This window comes from Crassostrea angulata, chromosome 1 (genome assembly GCF_025612915.1).
Source record: "Crassostrea angulata isolate pt1a10 chromosome 1, ASM2561291v2, whole genome shotgun sequence".
In the NCBI taxonomy this organism is placed as follows: Eukaryota; Metazoa; Mollusca; class Bivalvia; order Ostreida; family Ostreidae; genus Magallana; species Magallana angulata.
In genome coordinates this window covers 39,802,116-39,822,987 of record NC_069111.1, presented here as the reverse complement: position 1 = coordinate 39,822,987, position 20,872 = coordinate 39,802,116, and the positions used below count along the sequence as shown (strand labels likewise).

Sequence of the window (20,872 nt, the reverse complement as noted above, 5' to 3'; positions counted from 1 at the left end):
TGTAAGAAAATATAGGTGATACTTAAATACACTTAAAACATGAACTAAGCTTAGCAAGGTGGCCCAAGAGTTGATTTTTTTTATAATTAATCAGGTGAAACTGACATCCTGCTAATTAATGGGTGAAAAATTAAAGCTTGACTTCTGTAGGAAATAGCTAGAAGTTTTGTTATATTTTCAATGAGGGTGATGAAAAAAAAATCACAAATCCTACCATTCTCTTTCAAAGAGGTTAATTGTGATGAGTTTGGTTGTTACTCTAGATGTCCCTAGTTAGTAGTACATCAAGCTTTTTTTTCTATTATTGTCTCTGGAGTGTGAAATAGGAAGAAAACAGCAAAACTGTGGCCAAAAAGTGGAGAGTGACTTAACTTCTTACCGTGTAACTTCCTAGTACATTGATAATACGCTCAGAATAGCCTCGATACTAATAGATTACTTTACTATAGAAGAAGATTACGATGCCATTGTTAGGTGATGATATCAGGGAGAATAAATCTTATCTCAGTGATTTTCATCTGACGTCAACCAGGCTCACAATATCAAGACACAATTAATTAGTATATAATGAGAATATCTATATTGTATGTAATCTGGATAGCTTACCGAGCGAATTGTTGCGTAATAATACATGTTACATGTAACTGTGTTCTTATGTAAACCTAAACCACCTCCTGTATATTATATAAATAGTGCCTGTTTGGGAGGGTAACAGTTGAAATTGACACCCCGAGAAAACCATTGTCAACCGACGCGAAGCGGAGGTTGACAATGGTTTTCGAGGGGTGTCAATTTCAACTGTTATCCTCCCAAACAGGCACTATTTATTTTGTTATACTGAATGTCTATTTTAAAATTTTAAAGAAATTTTTACTGCTTTTATATAGGAATAACGTGAATTCTACAGCGAACCGTACGCGCATAATTTTCGCGCATGTAACATTTTTTAATGTTACCCGTTGCCAAGTGCGTTGCTAACGCTGAGGGTAATAGTAAATATTATTAACTGCGTCTTAGCCAATCAGATTTCAGTATTTAACATGAAAGTATAACAATGTTGTTTAGCGACTGTCGTGATATTGTTTTCATTTTGGCGATACCAGCGCCGATAAATGATATTACATTTACTTTTAGAAATCATACAACGCTTACTGTCATTCATTTCAAGGTGCACACTTTTGAATGGAACATTGATGAAATCTAGGTTCTTGGGTTGTTGACACATGGACATCATATTGAAATTTGGAATCACCTTTACCTCATAACGGACAATAAAAGAAAACATCAAAGACAGCCCACTAGTATAATTAGGTTTTATTTATAACAATGATAGATCTACATATAATAATCATTCACTGAATTCGTTGTCCTCATTTCATTGACGACAGGCACATGTCAAGCAACCCAGTTTCTACAAAAGAGAGAATTTGGTGATCAAAAGCAACCACAATTTTAGTATTTAGACGTGTGGTACATTGTATCTTTTTTCCGAAACTGTGTTTACCTTTCAGTGACAGAAACAACATGAACTCATCCATTAACTTGGTTCCAACCTCGTCTACCTCTTCCTCTTGTTTGTCATCGCTTGTCGTTAGCAATTCCTGCTCTAAACCATGTGTACTGCCTACCAAATAGAGCACCTGCGTGTCTTAATGGCGTTGTTCATTATTCTTATCTGATATGAATCGGACCATCAATATGTTTTGATATACTTACGGATTTTTCTAAGAAATGGAGACAGGTTTCCTTTTGATGACGTGCTCCTGAAACCTGAGATGGAAAAGTTTAAAAAAAGTCGCTCAGTTATATAAAATGATGATCAAGATTTTGTGGAACCATGAATACGCTGTATGAAATAATAAGCTTACTTTGCACAGGTTTTGTTGCCTTCTGGAAATTAAAGAGATAGAATTGTAAATAGGTAACAGTTTTCTAGTATTTTGCATGTTTTTGTAACAATATTTTGACGGTTTACCAAAGACATAATATTGGCATATTTCCAAAGCATGGGATAACAAACTATTGGCGAGAAATAGCTTATTTTAAAAATAAAATTCAAAAGACATAATGGTAGCTAAAAAAATTTCAAGGTCTATCAAATTCCCTTAACAGTAGGTATTAATTTCAGATATTTTAGAATTCACATGTTCGGTAGAAAAAAATGGCATAAGCGTATACATTTTGATACATGACAAACACATTTAAATCCCAATTTGGTGTACAACGGTTATTTTCCTTGAAAATAAGTATCATGCAAAAATCTTCCTTTAGAAAAGTGAGAGAAAAAATTCAGTTGCTTACCTAACATGGAGTAGAACAAATTATTAAAATAATACTTGCATCCAATTTTCCTTCTGTAAAAAGGATGACCAGCATAAAAACAGCTAAAGCAAATAAAATCTTCATGGCCTAGATAATTCCTGTAATTAAGGCAATGAAAGAATTCTAAACATTCAAAGTGAATTCAACAGTAATTCTTGCACTATGATATAATAACACTGCAAACTCTCATAAATAAATAAAAAGATAAATAAAAAGATAAATAAATAAAAAAGTAAATACATAAATAAGAAAAAATAGAATTATTACTAAAAGATTAAATCTCAAAACCATTAAAGCTTCACCGTCCCCCCTCCCAAATAAAAAAAAAATGGAATTTTAAAATTTTGATTTAATTCCAATATATCTGACACTAAGACTGAACAGAAACGTACAGAGTAAACGACATACAGAACTATTTCCATATTAGGAATACATATACAGGACTTGGTAAACATCATCAAAATAGTGGACTCTTTTGAACAAAAAAAAAATGAAATTTAGATTGAACTTACCTGTAAAACTACTGAAATGAGAAAGTATTTACTAGACTGTCTCCTGGAATGTGAGCTCCAAAGAGAGGTGTCAAGTTTTTATATGATGGAATGGTCGATTATTTTCAGTAGCAGAATCCCCTTGGACACGCAATATCTGGTGACTTCAAAGATTATACTAAATTATCATTGGACGATTTGTTAAGGAAGTAAGATCGATAAAAAAACATTCTTTGAATATAGAAATATAGAATTCAATTCATAAAAGCCACCAATGAAGGTAAATTTTCGAGACTTATGAAAAAAAAATCGCTTTTTTCTTTGTCTGAATTCATAGAAATCGAAAATTGTCTAACTCTTATACAATGTATCTCTTAAAAGTGATTTTATCAACCTCTAGGGTTAAAATAAAAATGAACAAATCTATGCTCTAATATATGTAAGCTAACAGGTACGTATTACTGATCTAATTTTTGCATGAGACCTGCAGTATGAAAACAAAAGTAGAAAAGAAAGAAACACTGAGGTGTAGTCAAAGCATGGTTTTTCCGGGTATTCATAGAATAAACAATAAATGTCTCATGTTATTTAGATGTTATAAGCTTGGTCTTAAAATATTGGTTTGTGTTCACGTTAAAACGGTTCTTTCAGAGTGATTCAATTTATAAAAACATGCTCTTTACAAGTCATGAACAAAATTCTTAATTTTTACATTCATAGTTGTCTCAAGTCTTCCAAATTCATTTTACTTTCTTGCGTTAACAATATAGCGCTTTCGCCTTAAATAATATTTTACATATTACATAGTTTTTATACTATGCTTGAAGCTATTTATTTACGATTTTTAATGGATTTTTATGCATTTCATACATCGAGAAAAGTTCATTAAAAATATATAGCATCGTTATCTTATTGATAAACTCACATATTATCATAAAGTTTACAGCACATCGTAGTCAAATCTAGAATAGCTGCCAGACAAGGCTGAAATAACTTGGTAATGGTTTGTCAATGAATCTTTTAGCCTACATATCTTACAGTTTTAGCATCTCAAAATAAATCAGCTTATGAATATAATATACCGTAAGAAGAGTCCAGCGTTTATTTGTCGCAGGAAAAATTGTGGTGACAAATAAGTCCAATTTTGTGTAATTTTCCCATAAAAAAGCACTTCAGTTGTCTATCTAAAAAGAACAGGGATCGGTTGAATTAAGTGGTTACCCATAATGGTTTGATATATAAACTGACTGGAGGTCAACTTTATAAGGAAGGGGTTTGTTCTTTATATTTAAACGCCACCAATCAAAGATTTTCTGTGTTAGGTCTAGGTGGGAGGTAGGGGATTAAGGGTCAATTTTCGTACATAATTAATACAAATAAAGCTTTAACAGATGTGAAATTTACACCAAGCAGAAATGCACAACACACTTAAATTGATTCTTATTACCGCACAGGAATTTGTAAATTGGTATGCTAGCCAATAAAGGATTTCAAGTAATAACTATATTCTTTAGGCTTTTTCGATATTAATTTTTTCCCCTTGTTACACAAGCAAACAACAGATTATAACCTAAAAACCAAACATTATCTAAAAGCACACTTCACACAATTTTTTTTAAAAAATAGCTTACTCAGATATATTAACTCTTCAAAACGTTGCAAGTGACGTGTTTTACCGAATTCAATGTATTGAAAATCTAAAAAAAAAAAAATTAATCTATTTGACGAAGAACATAAAAAAAAACACAGTTAAGAGGATATAAAAATGACTATAATTCTCTAAAGGCAAAACAAATTAAATATCTTTCACAGCTCAGTTGCTTTACTAATGCTACAAAATCACAAGCTCCCGCAAAAGCATCGCGTTGCAACGTGAGTGAAAAATTTGTATTGGGACTTAAAAAAAGAGTGGTCTTGATACAGAAATATATTCATCATTACGAGGTTGGTTTGATTTTTTACTGGAAAAGTATGAGACAATATCCCCAAAATGCTGAACTTTTACAAAACTGCAAAGAAAATATATTTTAAAATGTGAAATAGAGTGATTAAATCGTTCAAATACTTGTTTACGTATGCACCCACTGAAAAATGAAAAATTGGATAACAAAAATTTGATGGATGATAATTTTGACAAATTTTAATTTGGCCGCATACGAACAAGACTCCAAATTACCAGCGGGAAAATTCAACCTTTATAGCAATAAAATTTGTTTTCTGCGTAACAAATATTTTTTTTCTTGTTTCTTCAAATACCTAAAATACCTAAAAGTATTGTCGCAGGTTAAGTATTTTTCCCCGATATGTCCACAACTTCCAACCCAGTATGTGACCCACCAAAGAATTCCCCTTTTTATGATTCTGCATATGAATAATGTTTGTTATACTATTCAATAGTAAAACTGTTCCGTGCTGAATTACCTGATCGATGACCCTGTTTAAGGCATGTTGTGATGTTGTGATGCTAAATCCGATATAGTTACAAATGCACTTCCTAATAATTGGATGACTGTACCGCTATAAGGGCAATCCTAATCGTGAGGTAACATCGCAAATTAATTCATTGCTGTGGATATTGCATACATTCATCTTATTAGGACGTTTATTTACCTATATCTATAAACTTATACCCCTTTCTTTCAGTGACACTCTAAATATTGGCAAGAAATAATTAGGTCTATTCGATGCCTTAAGACACTATATAGCTATATCTGACGACAGTTGAAAAGTGCATTATATAGGAACAGTTCTGAACATAAGGGATGACTGTCCAAAAGCACGTCAGAACTTCATATATTTTTATAACAATTGTTCGCAAGGCAGGCATTTTTTTGTATCAGTACTGTACTTCATTTCTTCGTCAACGTGAAAAAGTACTGCAAGACACTCTGAAAACCAACTTTGGGTACATCAAATTTTGAGTCAAAATTCAACCGCAGTCAGAAAAATCTTATAACTTTTGTTGAATATCTATTAATTTTGTTCATCAGAATTTGATGAAGAGGCTGGTTTTTAACGAACCCGAATGGCTATTTTTTTTTTACTCCGGATGAGGAAGCAAGATATCCTGTAAAATAAACGCTTTTTTAAGGATCAGGTCCCTGCATGCGTTTGAAAAAAGTATTACTTCAATCACCGGAAGTAGAGTGGTGTGCAAATACATCTTGTCAATGGCATCCTACGACTGAAACATTAAGCTTCAAGTTTCATAAATGGACTGAACGTTTGCTTTAAAACGACAACACGTATGTTAAGGGGACATTTTACAAGATATAAGTACACCAGGGGATTTTCACGTCATTTTCCGGCCTATTATTGCATTACACGAACACATTTCAGTTGTATTTGTCAGATGTTCGAAAATCGAACAGAACACCAAAAACATTGATTTACCAATTTTCAAAAATCCCATTTCCGTTATCTGCGGTTCCGGTATATTCTTGAGTAGTAAAAAGTCGCAAGTTCTCATAAATTCACAAACAAACAATTAGATATTTTTTTTAAATTGCAACATGTTACGTGTAGGTTCATTGTACGACGATTGAATTATAAACAATACTTGAATAGTCACAAACGAGATATACGACACCCCAACATGTAAATGTTATTTTAAGCATGAAGAAATGGGTTTATTTTTCGTCACGGACCACTTCGATTTAAACAATTTGCAAAAAGCCCAGCACATGTTATTGCTGAAAAAGTTGGCTTTCAGTTAGTACTCTCGTCCGATCCCATCGAAGTAAGCGTTCTCGTACGGTCCTATTGAACCCAAACCTCTTTTCTCTCGATTTCGTCGATACGAATTTCAAGTGATACGAATTTCAAGTATATGAATCCAGCAGAATATGTAACAAACTAATGAGTTCAGAATCACTACAAGTGATTATTACACTAATCTGTAAGGGTGAAAAATAATACCATTATTACACCAGTGTGCAAAAGTTACAAATAAGTTCTCGAAAGCAAAGTACACCAATGGCGATATATAATCATATATGGCACTAAACTCTGCAATAATAAGCCATCTCATCAACACCATCTCCGCTCACAAAATTGCTTTATCGTTCTGAATAGCGACTGATTAGCTTGTAAGATCAAGAAATTGCCAATAAAAGTATATACATTAGACAGGTAGATCAAATAATAACTTTGAATAATTGATATCTCCGTATACTTCAGCTTCAGTATCGCATCTCGTCGATATCTCGTGTCTTTAGAGCAATGCCAATAGCGTGAGTACAATCAAGTTTGCTTTGAGTATGAAGAGGAGCCTTAATCATAAGGCTTTAACCTCTGCCTAGCTCGTTAGCCTCGAAGTATTCAACCTTTAACGTTCTGGAAATAGTGCATTTGATAGATCTCACTATATGTATATCTTACAGTCTGATTTAAAAAAAAAAAGATAATTCGATTCCTGTTTGTATTTGATTTCTTTCTGATGTCTTTAAATAGCTTACAACTTCATCTTTTTTTGGAATTTTGCCTTACACAGTAACTCTGATATTAACCAAATATACCTAATGGATTCGATATTTTGATCTTTTCTTGATAATTAGAAGCATATTATTGCAATAACAAACTAGATAGTCCTTTCATGTCGCAAAATTCGTCTTTTGAGCTAAAATTGTGCAAACATAGTTTAGGATAACCAATTATCAGTCTCCAAGAAAAGCTGAAAAAAATGCGCATTGATTTGATCAATTAGTTTGGAATATAAAAATCTTTGTTTGTTTTTATTTCATTGCCATAAATTTCATCCACGCAGTATTTTCTCGTCTAATTCTTAAAATTTCAATTGTAGTTATATACACAGTAGCTATTTTGCATTGCTTGCTCCCTATACATACAAACCCGGATAAAACAGCATTACAAGAATCATTTTATTGTTCGGGTGCGTGATGATTCAAACGGTTAATTAATTACTTTCTGATTATCTCATTAAAGTAAAAGTAAATTAATAGTAAATTGGGTTCCACTCTGTGCTTTGATTGGACAAGATATGTAGAACGCAGTACAATGAAGACGGATTTTCTGAATGGTATATGGACTATTTGCCCTTGACAACGCGCACATGCATATACCTTAATTAAAGTCGCAGATGTCTAGATTTCAAAACTTTATTAAAACATCTTTTTAATTGCCATACAATACTAAAAAAAATTCGACACACCCAAAGGCACATCTGGTTTTCCAATCCTATAAACACATTGTGTGGGAAAAAATTCTCTACGACATGCAAAGAAAAGATGACCGTAAAAACCCGTACACTGGGTGTCAGTCCCAACAAAGAGGAACAAAGGGGGTAATGAGTTTTGCTTGTCGTAGAAAATGAAATTTATTAGATTGATAAAATCACTCAGTGCTTTACTTGGTACATTTCAAGGAAGATTTTTGACGAGGACTGTAGTCTTGCACCTGCCTCAGCACTGAGTCCGCGCTGACAGAGACCGTACATAGCTACACCTCTTAGATACTTTAAAAATTTTTGGTGCAAATTTTTTTTTTACATGTAAAACTGGCGACACTCCATCTGCACATAGTTGATGAAGGTATTTAAGAGCAAAATTAGTAAAATATTTTCAGAGTTTTTGTCATCTTGGTACACTCAGTGGATATAAATATATGTATCAAAATTTTCAAAATATTAAAAGGATTTTGAAACCAAGAAACAAACAATAGTAATTACAAAAAGGTCAGACTTTGATAAAAATAAAATCAAAACTATATACATTGAAAACAAATTAACGGCAAGAAAATGGCAATATACTTATGCAACAATTGTCCAAAACCATAACCTACGACTTCACAATATACTGGCGATTGAATATCCTTATTGGGTAAAACATAAATTCTCACGGTTTTTCCATGTTTATCTTTTATTTGTAAAGTCTATTTGACGGAAGGCCTATAGTCAATACCACTGAGAAATCCCTGTTTTGGTTGTAACAGATATTTCCTGATGAACTTTTAACACTATTGACACTATAGCGGTCTCAGAACGTAAGATGTTAGCTTAATCAAATTTATCGATTTCCTGGATAACAATAACGACTAATTTCCCCTAGATCAATGAGGGTGGACTCTTTTAATTAAATGTATTATTCTTATTACTTATTTAAAGCATTAGAGCAATTATGTTTATTTCTAATGCTTTCTCTCGTCTAATGTGTCTGGATTTGGAAAAGTCAGTATCTATTCTTTCAACAACAAAATTAAAAAGGTTAAATCATATGGAAAAGACGGTGTCTATTCTTAAAAAAAAAAGATTAAAAAAAGTTAAATCATACAGTTTATATAAATTAAGTCGATACTAGTAATTGAAAAAGCCAAAAGAGTTTTCCGACTTGTTTGTTCCTTTCATGACCATGTATTGAGACTTCAAAAAACTTTTATAAAACTATTAAAGTAATGTGCAACGTGGATTTAACATAATGCCAATCCAAGCGATACCTCACATTCTTAAATCAATTATCTTTTATCTTGTGTGTTGGTCTTCCCAAATACAAAGCTTGTTTAGGGATACCACAGAAAATCTTACGGACACACGGAATAGTTCTTCCTTTCCTTCGATTTATCGTAGAAATGATCTGCAATGCCTTATTTTCGCTCAATTTATCGAACGAACGATCTTAATTAATTAACTCAGTTTGGTGAGTAAAGGAAATATAATCTTAAGCAGATTAAGTTAGCTTATACGTGTATACAGAACAGATTATTCATCATAAAACAATCCTATTTACAAATTATAATGACTTTGATGATAAGTTTACTCTATTTTATTGTGTCTTTAAAGCATACGCATCAAATTGAAATGTTTCTTTTCCATCTATGCAACATCACGCAGATTTTTAAAAGGGGTTGGGGTTACTTTTTGACTTCCTTGATAAATTGCTACAATTGGGCGCAGCTTTTTGTGCGATAAGTAATTAATCTAATTGACTGCATTTTTTACAGTAAAAAGATGATTGTCTGCATGCAAAGTAATTTGTTGTAGAACTTGGAGAAAGATGGCTGTTGCCTTAAAGTGTGAGTTACTTTCAAAACATTGTTTTTGATATTATTTTTGTAACACGTTGATTAAGTTTATCGTTTTGTATTAAATGGCCATTTCTGATTCTTTAATGTGCTTTATTAATGTTTTTCCTCATAGATTTGGGATTTTCTGTTTTCTTTGGGATTGCCTTTGGTAAGTTTAGAAAAAAAGCCATTAAGTAACTATACACACCCTTGATTTGTAATACTTTTTCTATTTAAACAAAAAACAAAAAATGCTTTCTTTGGTGATTCATGCGGGATATGAATGTAGCGACATTGCAAAAAAAAAAAAAAAAATAATAAAAATTAAAAAAATACACAACCCACGTTAGCGGGTTTTGTTAATTTTTCTCTGCCTTCATAGCCCGCATGAATTATCAAAGAAAGCGTTTGATTGTTTATCTAGATACATCTTTCTTTTAATAAATTATTGAATTAATTATAAAAAAGTAGGTAGACTATAAAGTACATGTCACAATATTATTGTTAATGTACACCAGTACGTTAGAAAAAAGTAGTAGTCAAGTCACTTTATACGTGAGTTTGCATCTGACATCATGATTATTTCGTGCGGTTCGTGATTTATTTTGGTTGCTGAAGGTTTCGACCGTTCGATAAACTGGATCGTGCAACTCTCAGCCTTTTCAGTTTCTATACAGCTATGAATATAATTCATAATCGGTTTTCTTAAGAAATAGAAAAGGAAATGCTCACTGAGTTCATAGATGTTAATATAAACTTAAAGGTACGTGTACCGTGGTTTTTCACCATTATTCGTTGATCATGAACACCAATTTAAGAGGAGTTCGATGTTGAATCGAAAATGATCAATGAAGTAAGAAATACGAGTAATACATAAGCTCACTTTTAAAGACCATTGTGCACGACTTACGTTTTCAATTCTGTGACTTTTACGAAATTGATAAATATTGATGCTCACGAATGTTGATGAAACCACAGTACACAAGTCCAATATATGACAACACATTCTCATGCGAACATGGATAGAAAGTTGATGTTCCGAACTGCGGAAGTTTAATTATTTTTGGTAGCTAATTCATCAACATTAATATATAATAAGGAGCGAGGTGCTTATATTTCGCAATGTATTTTTGTCACTTATTGAAATGGGGTTTTTTTGTTGAGGGGGGGGGGGGTGTCATTTTTTGGGTTATGAATCGTCTTTACATGGGTATCATCATTCTTTTTGTTTGATTGTAAGACATGATGCAATGTCTACTTAGTCTTTGTATCTTTCTCTTATACGTTACCACTCTCTACCCTATTTGATGGATACATGTACGTATCGTGTCGCCTCTTCGTTTTAGATTGTTTCTCCTGTTATTTTTTTTTGGGGGGGGGGGGGGTGGGGGTGGGGTGGGAGTAGTAACAGGGATTCGTACACCTGTGTGGGGGGATGTATATAATACACTGTAAATGTACTTCTTCCCCCATTCACCCGCATCACTTCATACCAAGTAATTGCAGCCGAGACCTCCACCACTATATTTAATGTATTTTAATTACGTCCCCTTTCTCTCCATCTGTGACTTCCCTTTTTTCCTCGCACATACACTCGTACAAATCTACGCTAGAATCATTTTCATAAAATTTAGAAAAAGAAGTGGTGGAATACTTTACGATTAAATGTTGTCAAAAAATACGAGGCAAAATCAGAAAATGCCAATTATAATTGATATTTACCAACCATTTATCAGAAATTATTATCGCAGGAAGCAAGTTCTACTTTTCCGTTCCGTTTTGCAACGAGAAGCATGTTTCATTATTGGTGGTACCCCTGAAACCAGTGGCTGCCGACATGGTTGTTGTCGTCACTACCGGTTCCTTGATAGAAGAGTTCCTCGTTAACGGCAAGGAAACATCACGTGTGTCGATAAAGAGCCAGAAATGCACATGGAACACTACCGATTCATATTTAGGTATGACACATTTACGATATCACTGAAATTCAGAATCGTTTCTCTAGCAAACATATGAACATATTTTATACAAATGAGTATATTTTGAATTTGGTAGGTACAACAGTAGAAACGTCTTTCTCCGTGGTTCTTTACGTTGAAATACAGAAAAGCAGCTTTATAGTTCCTCCTGTTCAAAATCTTGGTAAAAGCTACACTTTAATGACGTATTGGGACGAGACCGTCCATTCTTCTGAGTCGTGGTTTGTGATATCTGCTCCAGTGGATTCAACCTCGGTTTACTTGGACTCTGCACATGTAAAAAGGTTCTCTCCATCTTTCCACAAGACATGGTTACATCAGGGCGACGTCTTCCAGTTTGATCTGAATGAAGGGGAATCTGTGTTTGTGCGTTGCAGATTTGATCTTTCTGGAATCATCATCAATGGTAGTAAAGCTTTGTTCGTTGCTATGGGAGCAATGGACAAAGACGGAGAATTTGTTTCGGTTCAGTTGCCGAGTGATAAGTGGGGCCAAAGATTTCTTATTGATGACGTGGGCCCCATCAACATTTGGGGTAAGAAGCACTAAACAGATTGTTTTACCGATATTGTTTGCATGTACGTGAACTTTTAAAGTCTCATCTCTCTTTTTTAGGTGACAACAATACAACATTGAGTGTGATAACTTCAGCCAAGGAAGTACATATGGAGGTTTACCAGGATTTTCCAGTCTTGCTCTCTTTACCAGACAACCAAACCTATCCGTGTCTTCTTCATTTTTCAAAGCCTGTTTTAGTATTTCAGAAACTTTTAATCGTGCAACTTTCTGAATCTACATCTAGAACAAAAACCGTCATTCCAGTACATAAATACTTGCATAAAAGTGTGTTTTCTATTGAAATAATGAATATCTGTTTTCCTGAACACCTTCGTTTTTCTTTAAATGATTCGATCTTTAGAGCAGCAAACATTGCAAACCAAACAATCGATATAGAGGAAGAACGGTTCTCAAGCGCCAAGATTGCTTACTATAATTCCGATAATCAAACAACTATAAAGGAATTACGTAGAAAATATTCGAACATGACAACTTTTTCCGGCTACTTATTTTGTAGGTTTAGCCTTCCACGCTTTTATCCACATCCGGCGCTCTGGCACGTATATCTGTGTAATACAAGCAAAGACGCTTGGTGTGATGGTTTAAGGGAGAACGGACCAACATTAATCCGGATGATGCACGATCCATACATAGCATCGTCTATTGCCTCTGTCACCTTTTCACTCGTGTCTGGTCTTGGGGCTGCCGTTGTCTTCGTTGCACTAGCGTACCTCGCAGACCAGATCAGAACTAGAATCACTGGATCAAGCCGCATTGGTGTCGTTATTGAATAGCTGCACTCAGACTAATGAAGGCCGTTTTACAGTAAATGTGTACACTTGCTTGCAGACGATTTATATAACACCGTGAATTTTAACAACTTTGGCGTCCTACGAATGCATGCATTACAATAAAGTTATAACAAATATACATTTCGTCATAAAATGATTACATTTATTTTTATGTTCAGCAATATTTGTTTCACTTATAAATCATCTTTAAAAAAAGGGCAATAGCAATATCCAGGCATCAAATCTGAATTTTATTTCACAACGATCCAGTCTGTACCACATTTCGCTCAAATAAAATATTTTATACGCTCTACTTCTAGATTATTGACTTCATTTTGGTTTTTTTCTGCGCTGGTTTGACTAATTTTACATGGAAAAGTTGATTATTCATCCGAATATACTAGTAATCAACATTCAACCACACATAAAGGTAAAATGATTTCAAATAATTTGTCATAAAAAAAATGTTTGAGGAGCAAGAACTCCCCTGCGAATGTGTTCGGAATGTTTTCTTTATCGTTGCTAAGTATGTAATAAATCCAGAGGTGCTCGAATGAAAGTTCACGAGACTTCACCGAGATTTGTTCAGTTCCTGTGAAATTTCGCGCGGAAGTATAAGTGTTCGGATAATATTCTCAAAATACGTAAGAACTGGTCGTTTTTATATCATATCCTACATGGATTCATGTCAAAACGTGAAAACCTGTTAAGATGTATGTCTTATTTCACCATCTAGCGCTTATTTACATTAAACTATAACATTCAGAACAGAGTTATCGTTCGTGTTCAGCCACGTGTAGAGTGGTTGACAATATAAACATTGGGTTGCTTTAAAAATCATAGCCATGTTTGATGCTTATGGTGTGCAATACCATGTTTTTAGAAAAATAATGGGTGTCTGTTTTGCATAAAAACTTAGTATATCGAGCCATTTTCAAGGGGCATTCTGCATAAAATAGTATAGTCTGTTTCACTATTGATGCTATTACTAGATCAGGCGCGGATCGAAAATTAATCCTCAGGGGGGATCTCTACTAGCATGTTAATTGTTGCAACATCAGACAAAAACTATTTTTTGTATTGTCACATTTATTTCCAGAACACATTTTATCCAACATAATGAAGATAATGTTTAAAATGAATAAACCTCTAGATTTTATATTTTGCTTACAAGTACATGTACCTACATGTACCTAGATTCTATGAAATAGACTATAAACACGAGGCATGATTTTTACTGCGAAACTGAAAGGGTCAAATAAAATCAAGTGGTCTAAAATTTAAATGACAATAACATTCGCAGGGGTGAAGAAGGTCAGTGAATAGCTAGCCAATACGTAACGGTTTTTGTGAATACGATGGCTTTATGTACAACTATTGCTCTGATGATGTATTCCATGCAGTACATTAGAAGATCACTTACAGTTCATAATGTCATGAACACTGATAAAACGTTAATATTAAACTGTTTTTTTTTCGTAATAGCAGAAACTAGTACTAGTGGAATCTTTAGAACGAGGTTTCAAGCAATTTGACTTAATACTAGTACATGTATAACAAACTTAAATAAGATTAAAAATACTTTATACTTCAAAGTACTTCTTGTAGGTGAAAATTTTGTAAAAAGCAATTTTGTAAAAAGCAATTTTGCAAGAATACTAACTTGCCAAAATAAAATTCTCTCTAATTAAAATCAATATAAAATAAAAGTTACACTCCAGATCAGTGATTTCTTAATAATATGTCTGTTTATTAATTTCATAATTTTATTCAAGTGAATCCAAGATACCACAAAATATAAGTTAACTTCTTGGATATACAGGAATGCACATGCTTAACATCACTGGAACACTTCCTAATTAGATGTAATTGCAATACATGCATATGTGCATGTGGTATAAATATTAATCTTATGGCTTTTTTGGTAAGCCAAAAGGGATGCTTTTAAAGCTTTTTTTACAACTAAAGACCAAATTTTTAATTAAAAAAATTATTCAATCTGCTTAGCAGAACTTGTTAAAAGAATACATAAACTTTATATGATCATAATTATGTTCATTTTATTTTAAAAACAACTTAGTGTGACTACACAAATTTGCACAGTACTTTTGAATATTAAAAAAAAAACCTTGTTATTCTCAAAATTGATTGCAAAAGTAAACAGGAATAAACACAAATTCTTATGATATTCATTTTTTCATATCAAAGTCAACAATGACTAGAGGTGCAACCATCAATATTATCCCCATTATAAAAAGAACAAAGAAATATTCCTGATATAACACAATAATGATATTTTTTACCTTTCCAGAACCCAGCAATACAACCAAGCCAGTGGTACCCTAATATATACATATATGATTTTATGAATTAATATGATAGGAACATTCAAATGAACACATTACCTGACCTGAAATTCAGCAAAATAAATATAAAACAGAAGCTTTGCAAGAGATTTTGAGTTGGAATCATTAGTTTACATGTATATAAATCATTTTCAACTTATTTGAAAATAACTGCTTTTTCTTCCCATAAGAAAAATATGATCTTTTATTGTAATTTTTCTTTAATATATCTGATTTTAATTGTTTAGCAAAAAAAACCAATATGTTGGAGCAAAACTAGGATATCAAAATACTGGTAACTTTTTAGCTAAAATCATAAAAAATGCTGATTTTTTTTACTGAAATACTGGTACTCCAATTTTAAATCCAGAACATGCACTCTATATCATTTGAGAAAGTATCCCTTAAGTCTATTCATCTGTTTATGTATTGTGAATATTATGTATTATATCAAAGCCCTCTACATCAAAATTGATTGTTGAATTTTTGAATACTTGCATTATATGCTGGTACTAATACATGTACTGATATAAGGGAAACCAATCAAACTGGATTATACATAGATGGAATTTAATTTTTTTCTTAATGTTAAGGATACATGTAGGATTAATTTCAGGTAAATCAACATACTACAAACAAGAAATTACTCATTATCGTAAATAAGATTCTAGTACTTGTACATGTAATTATAGTTTAATAATATTATGATGATCATATAATAAATAGAAATAAAAATGAGCATGTTTCGAATCTGCACCGACTGAAATAAAAGATAAATACTAAAGAATGAGATATTTTGTTAAAAGAGATCTAAATCTAAATTTTCATCAATCAAACTTCTCCTGCAGTTTTTTCTTCATAAGAACTGGCACCAATGAGAGAAGTGCGAATAGTCCCAGTACACTGATGGAGGTCCAGGAAATGGCATCCCCCGATGACGTTAATTGATGTAGTGTGGTTCCTGCCTGAATGGCTACAAAGGAGGGCGGGGCAACACCTGTCAATCAAAGAAATAGAAGTATAGCCTTATCTTCAAACATTCATTTAGAAAAATCTCAAACTAATTTTTAAACAGTATCGTTTGAGAATCAACTCTTTATAAATCATTGTACAGAGGATGCCTATCACTTTAATCTTGATTTTAGTCATCATTGCTCATTCGCTGTTTATCTATGATGTCACCTAAATGACCCCATTCCCGCAATTTTGCAAACAAATGAAAATATTGTCATTTTTTCCTTATACAAATGTAGTATGCATTAGGAAGTATAGAGTGCAGGTCTGCTCAAGTACGATTTTAACAGAATTATGTTTTCCTTCATACAAAAATACACATCTTACTAAAAAATGGTACTTGAGCAAGCCTGCGGTCAATGTTTTCAAGACAAAAAACCAACGGAAAACACCCATATTTTGCTACAAAACATCAATTTATCAAAATGATACAATATTCATGACGTCATTTCTATATTGTGACGTCACTGTGATGATAGCCTTATACACATTTATTTTTAATATGATTTAAACTATTTTCCACTTTATTTTTAAAACTCATTAAAGAACTTTAATTTTAGGGGCAAAAAATGCATAATACTGCACATATTAACTTTTAGTAAATTCTCGATTAATTTCGATTTGAATAGAATAACTAATCTAAAAAAAAAATAAAACTACCGGGTATTAACCAGAAATATTGAAAAATGTGAAAACATGCTGAATCAAAGATGTTAACTGCCTACACTGTTTCAAACAGACATATATCTATGATATTAGAACGTGTATGCATCCTTAATCTTCAGGCATCTAGTACATGTGAAGTGTTCTATACCTCTATCTCTAAGTAACATAAATGCTAGTACTTTCGATTTAATTTTGATGTTTGTACAACATAACTTACCCACAAAAGTCCCAATAAAGAATGGAATAATCGGCACATTGATCACTGGTGAGGCAATGTTGATGAACCAGTTTGGCAAGAAAGGTGTGATTCTCAAGAAGATGATGTAGTTCAAAAGATGCTCTCTGTGTTTATTCACCTAGAAAGAAATGGTGTGTTTGTTTTTAAATCAACTCAGGGGTAGTAAAATTGAAAATACATTGTATTCTATTTTCAAAAGTTCTCTTTCAAATGAGAACATTAGCATGGAAAATTCCAATCAATTTTTCATTCCAACTAAAAATAAAACTCATGGTCTATTGAGCTATGATAATTGTCGGTATATGTATCCAGTACATCAACAGATATATTTTATGAATGACATACTTTACAATTACTTGATAAAAGCAAACAAAATAGCCAGTATGTTTTAACATTTACAGGTATACACATACACATGTATATTAATACACATGCATTTGGAACACTAATTGACAATATTTCTTAATGTCAATAAGTATTTGTGTAAGATTCTGTTTCCCTAAACAAATCTACATTGTAAATATTCTGTTTTTCATGACCCTTGTATGACACAGTGAAACTGTCCCTTACATGAGACTGCCACTCTGCTATTCGGTCAGGTATATATCTTGCAACAAGTCGACGCCCAACAAGATATGACATCAGGTAACAGAAAGATGCACCAATTCCTGAGCACTGAAAAAAGAGAAAAATCAAAGCCTAAGATTTACAAGTTCTCTTTTTGCAAAGTTGATACAAATGTGTAATAGTTTTTCTGAATCTTGGTACATATCAAATACACCTAGTGCCAAGATTTTCATTCAAAAAATAATAAAATACTGTGGTTTCATCAATATTCGTTGAATACCAATTTTCGTTGATTTCGTTGTTAAGTTTATCCTTGAAATTAGATATTCATTGAACTGCAATTTTTACTAATGTTTTGTATTGATAGGGTCATTGGCCACGAATTTACGTATCCTTGAAACTGTGATTTTCACTTTATCCACGAAAATTGATACCCTTGAATATTAATGAAACCACAGTATAACATAAACACATAAAATATGAAAAAAAAATTAGCTTGTTATACTCTTACAAATCCATGCATGCAAATGATGTCCATTGTATTTCAAGATCAATACCTAAACATGTACATGTTTTCATAATAGAAGTTGCTCAAAATTTGGCATATTGTACCAATAGGGGTATCATACACAAACAGGTACATGCAAGTCCTGATTCTAAGATTCATCTTCCTTTTAAATTGAAACATTTTTACTTACCAAGCAAACTAGAAATAGGGCTAAATGGAATGGAAATAGAAATCCCGACAAGATACTCAGGAATATTGACCCAGGAATGGCAAAAGACTGTAAGCTGTTGCATTGTCAAGGACTTTTTTCCCCATTGGCATTTATTTATAATTATTGAGTAATAAACAAACAATAAATATATTGTTTGAAAAATAACAAATATTATTCACATCCCTCTGCAAATAAACTAGAGAGAAGAAAATGCAATGACAATAATGAAATTCTGACAAGTAAGGATACAATATATATGTGATGAAATATCCTCCCAGAACTTGGTTGTAGTATGAGTCCTTGTAATGAGACAAGACTTTACCCAAACTTTTTGCATCTTCAATATTTCTTGGTAATTTTATGTGCTGTTTTTCTTCTCTGAAAAGAAAATATAAATTTTTTAATCATCTTAATCCTGATAAGCACTTATTAAAATATTTCTAAAAATTGTTATGACCATAACATGCCATACTTATACGAGTGCAATATGTCATTGGTCTTTTTTTTCTAAATTTTAATTCATGTTCTAGTACATGTACAATGTGTTACCAATTTTACTTGATTGTTTCACTTACTCTTTCAGATTTGGAAAGCTGAGGTATATAAGTCCAAGACATACAATAGAAGACACAAATATCAGCCCCAGAATAATAAGGGGCTTGGTACTGCTACTGGTTTGATCAACGGACTTAGGTCTTATCTCGGTGTACTTGGTTCCTTCATTATCTAAATAAAAAATAAGGAATCAAGTTTATTTAAAACTATATGTTTGAATGGTCAATTAAAAAAGTAAAGAGTCAGAGCAGAATAATAGGAATATGCAACTAACTAGAGCTTGTAGGTCTAAGATATTAAAAACTGTTTTTATCATGTAAAAACACTTTAACACTGTTGAAAAAATGTTGATATAACAAGAGATGTTTGTGAAACACTTATGCCCCCCTCCCTTGGAAACATCCACAAAGAAAATGAACGTAAACTGCAAATAATTGGAATTTTTGTAAGTCCAACGGGTATAACTCTGTTGAAAATTGCTCTATCATACCCAAAATTGAACTTGACCTAGATATTATTTTGATAAACCTGTATACCAAATTTCATTTCAATATGTGCACCCCCTGCGAAGAAAATGAGTGGAAACTGCAAATAACTGGAATTTTTCTACATCCAAGGGCCATAACTCTGTCGAAAAATGCTCGATTGTACCCAGTATCATACTTGACCTAAATATTATCATGATAAACCTGTATACTAAATTTCATTTCAATATGTTCATCCTCTGCGAAGAGAATGAACGGAAACTGCAAATAACTGGAATTTTTCTATGTCCAAGGTCCATAACTCTGTCAAAAATTGCTCGATCGTACCCAATATCAAACTTGACCTAGATATTATCATGATAAATCTGTATACCAAATTTCATTTCAATATGTTCATCCTCTGCGAAGAAAATGAACGGAATCTGTTGGTGGACCGACCGACTGACCGACAGCAGCAAAGCAATATGCCCTCCCTTCTTCGAAGGGGAGCATAACTAATCATATGAATTAACTATCTGGTAATAATTAATTTGAAAAACTTATAAATTGATCATGCATTACTGTATTTTTGACAAGTTTGAGAAAAAGTAATGAGTCTGAATTGTATCTTTGATTTAATATCATACTGTGGTTTCATCAATATTCATTGAATACCAATTTTTGTGGATTTGTTGTTGAGTAGATTTACAAAAATTATATGTTCGTTGAGGTACTATTACTAATAACATTGTAGTTAAAGGATTATTTAAATCAAAACACTACTGTGTATTCATCAATATTTGTTGAATATCTATTTTCAAGGATTTTGTTGTTGAGTAGATCTAAAAATTAAACGTTCATTGAAGTGCTATTTCTAATAACATAGTAACAAAATAATCATTGTCCATGAATTTTATTTTATGTATTCTTGAAACTGTGATTTTGATACAATCAACAAAAATTCAAGTCAACAAATATTGATGAAACCACAGTATATTTTAATCAGATAATCAATGTCTCATATTTTGTTATTGTCATGCTTGAGTAAAGACAAACACCTGTGCATGCCATAATATTGTAATCTAAAAATTTATTAATCTCAAGGTGGTGCACAACAGGTGTTTATCTATATATATATCTCTTTTT

The 20,872-nt window shown here is 32.4% G+C and overlaps 3 protein-coding genes across 5 annotated transcripts in view; 1 reads left to right on the top strand and 2 right to left on the bottom strand.

Moving 5' to 3' along the window:
- Positions 1-1,297: 1,297 nt before the first annotated feature.
- Positions 1,298-4,036, bottom strand: LOC128158521 (uncharacterized). 2 transcript variants are annotated; one of them, XM_052821392.1, is made up of 7 exons: positions 3,896-4,036; positions 2,835-2,977; positions 2,341-2,420; positions 1,869-1,890; positions 1,717-1,770; positions 1,505-1,624; positions 1,298-1,411 (listed from the first exon to the last, which is right to left on the bottom strand). In XM_052821392.1, exons 3-7 carry the CDS (start codon positions 2,404-2,406, stop codon positions 1,371-1,373), a joined length of 303 nt encoding a protein of 100 aa, XP_052677352.1. In that variant the 5' UTR covers positions 2,407-2,420; positions 2,835-2,977; positions 3,896-4,036; the 3' UTR covers positions 1,298-1,370. The 2 variants fall into 2 exon arrangements, with proteins under 2 accessions (XP_052677352.1, XP_052677363.1); XM_052821403.1 differs by lacking the exon at positions 3,896-4,036 and having other exon boundaries at positions 2,835-2,983.
- Positions 4,037-11,523: 7,487 nt separating this feature from the next.
- Positions 11,524-13,475, top strand: LOC128191222 (uncharacterized). The gene is made up of 3 exons (XM_052863318.1): positions 11,524-11,788; positions 11,886-12,344; positions 12,425-13,475. The coding sequence occupies exons 1-3, from the start codon at positions 11,668-11,670 to the stop codon at positions 13,159-13,161; spliced, it is 1,317 nt and encodes a 438-aa protein (XP_052719278.1). The 5' UTR covers positions 11,524-11,667; the 3' UTR covers positions 13,162-13,475.
- Positions 13,476-14,880: 1,405 nt separating this feature from the next.
- LOC128191209 (transmembrane protein 41B-like) overlaps positions 14,881-20,872 on the bottom strand; it is a 21,051-nt gene continuing 15,059 nt past the window's right edge. For both annotated transcript variants that reach the window (XM_052863299.1, XM_052863307.1), the window contains exons 2-7: positions 19,283-19,433; positions 18,957-19,085; positions 18,687-18,780; positions 17,992-18,096; positions 17,401-17,539; positions 14,881-16,500 (exon numbers count right to left, since the gene is read on the bottom strand). In XM_052863299.1, the coding sequence (XP_052719259.1) occupies positions 16,331-16,500; positions 17,401-17,539; positions 17,992-18,096; positions 18,687-18,780; positions 18,957-19,085; positions 19,283-19,433 (788 nt within the window). In that variant the 3' untranslated portion in view covers positions 14,881-16,330. The remainder of the gene's footprint in view (positions 16,501-17,400; positions 17,540-17,991; positions 18,097-18,686; positions 18,781-18,956; positions 19,086-19,282; positions 19,434-20,872) is intronic.

What these genes read in the sequence shown, in the direction of transcription:
- LOC128158521 (XM_052821392.1), bottom strand. Translation starts at nt 2,406, where the DNA reads ATGAAGATTTTATTTGCTTTAGCTGTTTTTATGCTGGTCATCCTTTTT. An exon ending in GGCAACAAAACCTGTGCAAA is followed by an intron (nt 1,771 to 1,868) that starts GTAAGCTTATTA and finishes TTTCCATCTCAG; the next exon opens with GTTTCAGGAGCACGTCATCA. An exon ending in GTTGTTTCTGTCACTGAAAG is followed by an intron (nt 1,412 to 1,504) that starts GTAAACACAGTT and finishes TCTCTTTTGTAG; the next exon opens with AAACTGGGTTGCTTGACATG.
- LOC128191222 (XM_052863318.1), top strand. Translation starts at nt 11,668, where the DNA reads ATGGTTGTTGTCGTCACTACCGGTTCCTTGATAGAAGAGTTCCTCGTT. An exon ending in CACTACCGATTCATATTTAG is followed by an intron (nt 11,789 to 11,885) that starts GTATGACACATT and finishes TGAATTTGGTAG; the next exon opens with GTACAACAGTAGAAACGTCT. An exon ending in GGGCCCCATCAACATTTGGG is followed by an intron (nt 12,345 to 12,424) that starts GTAAGAAGCACT and finishes TCTCTTTTTTAG; the next exon opens with GTGACAACAATACAACATTG.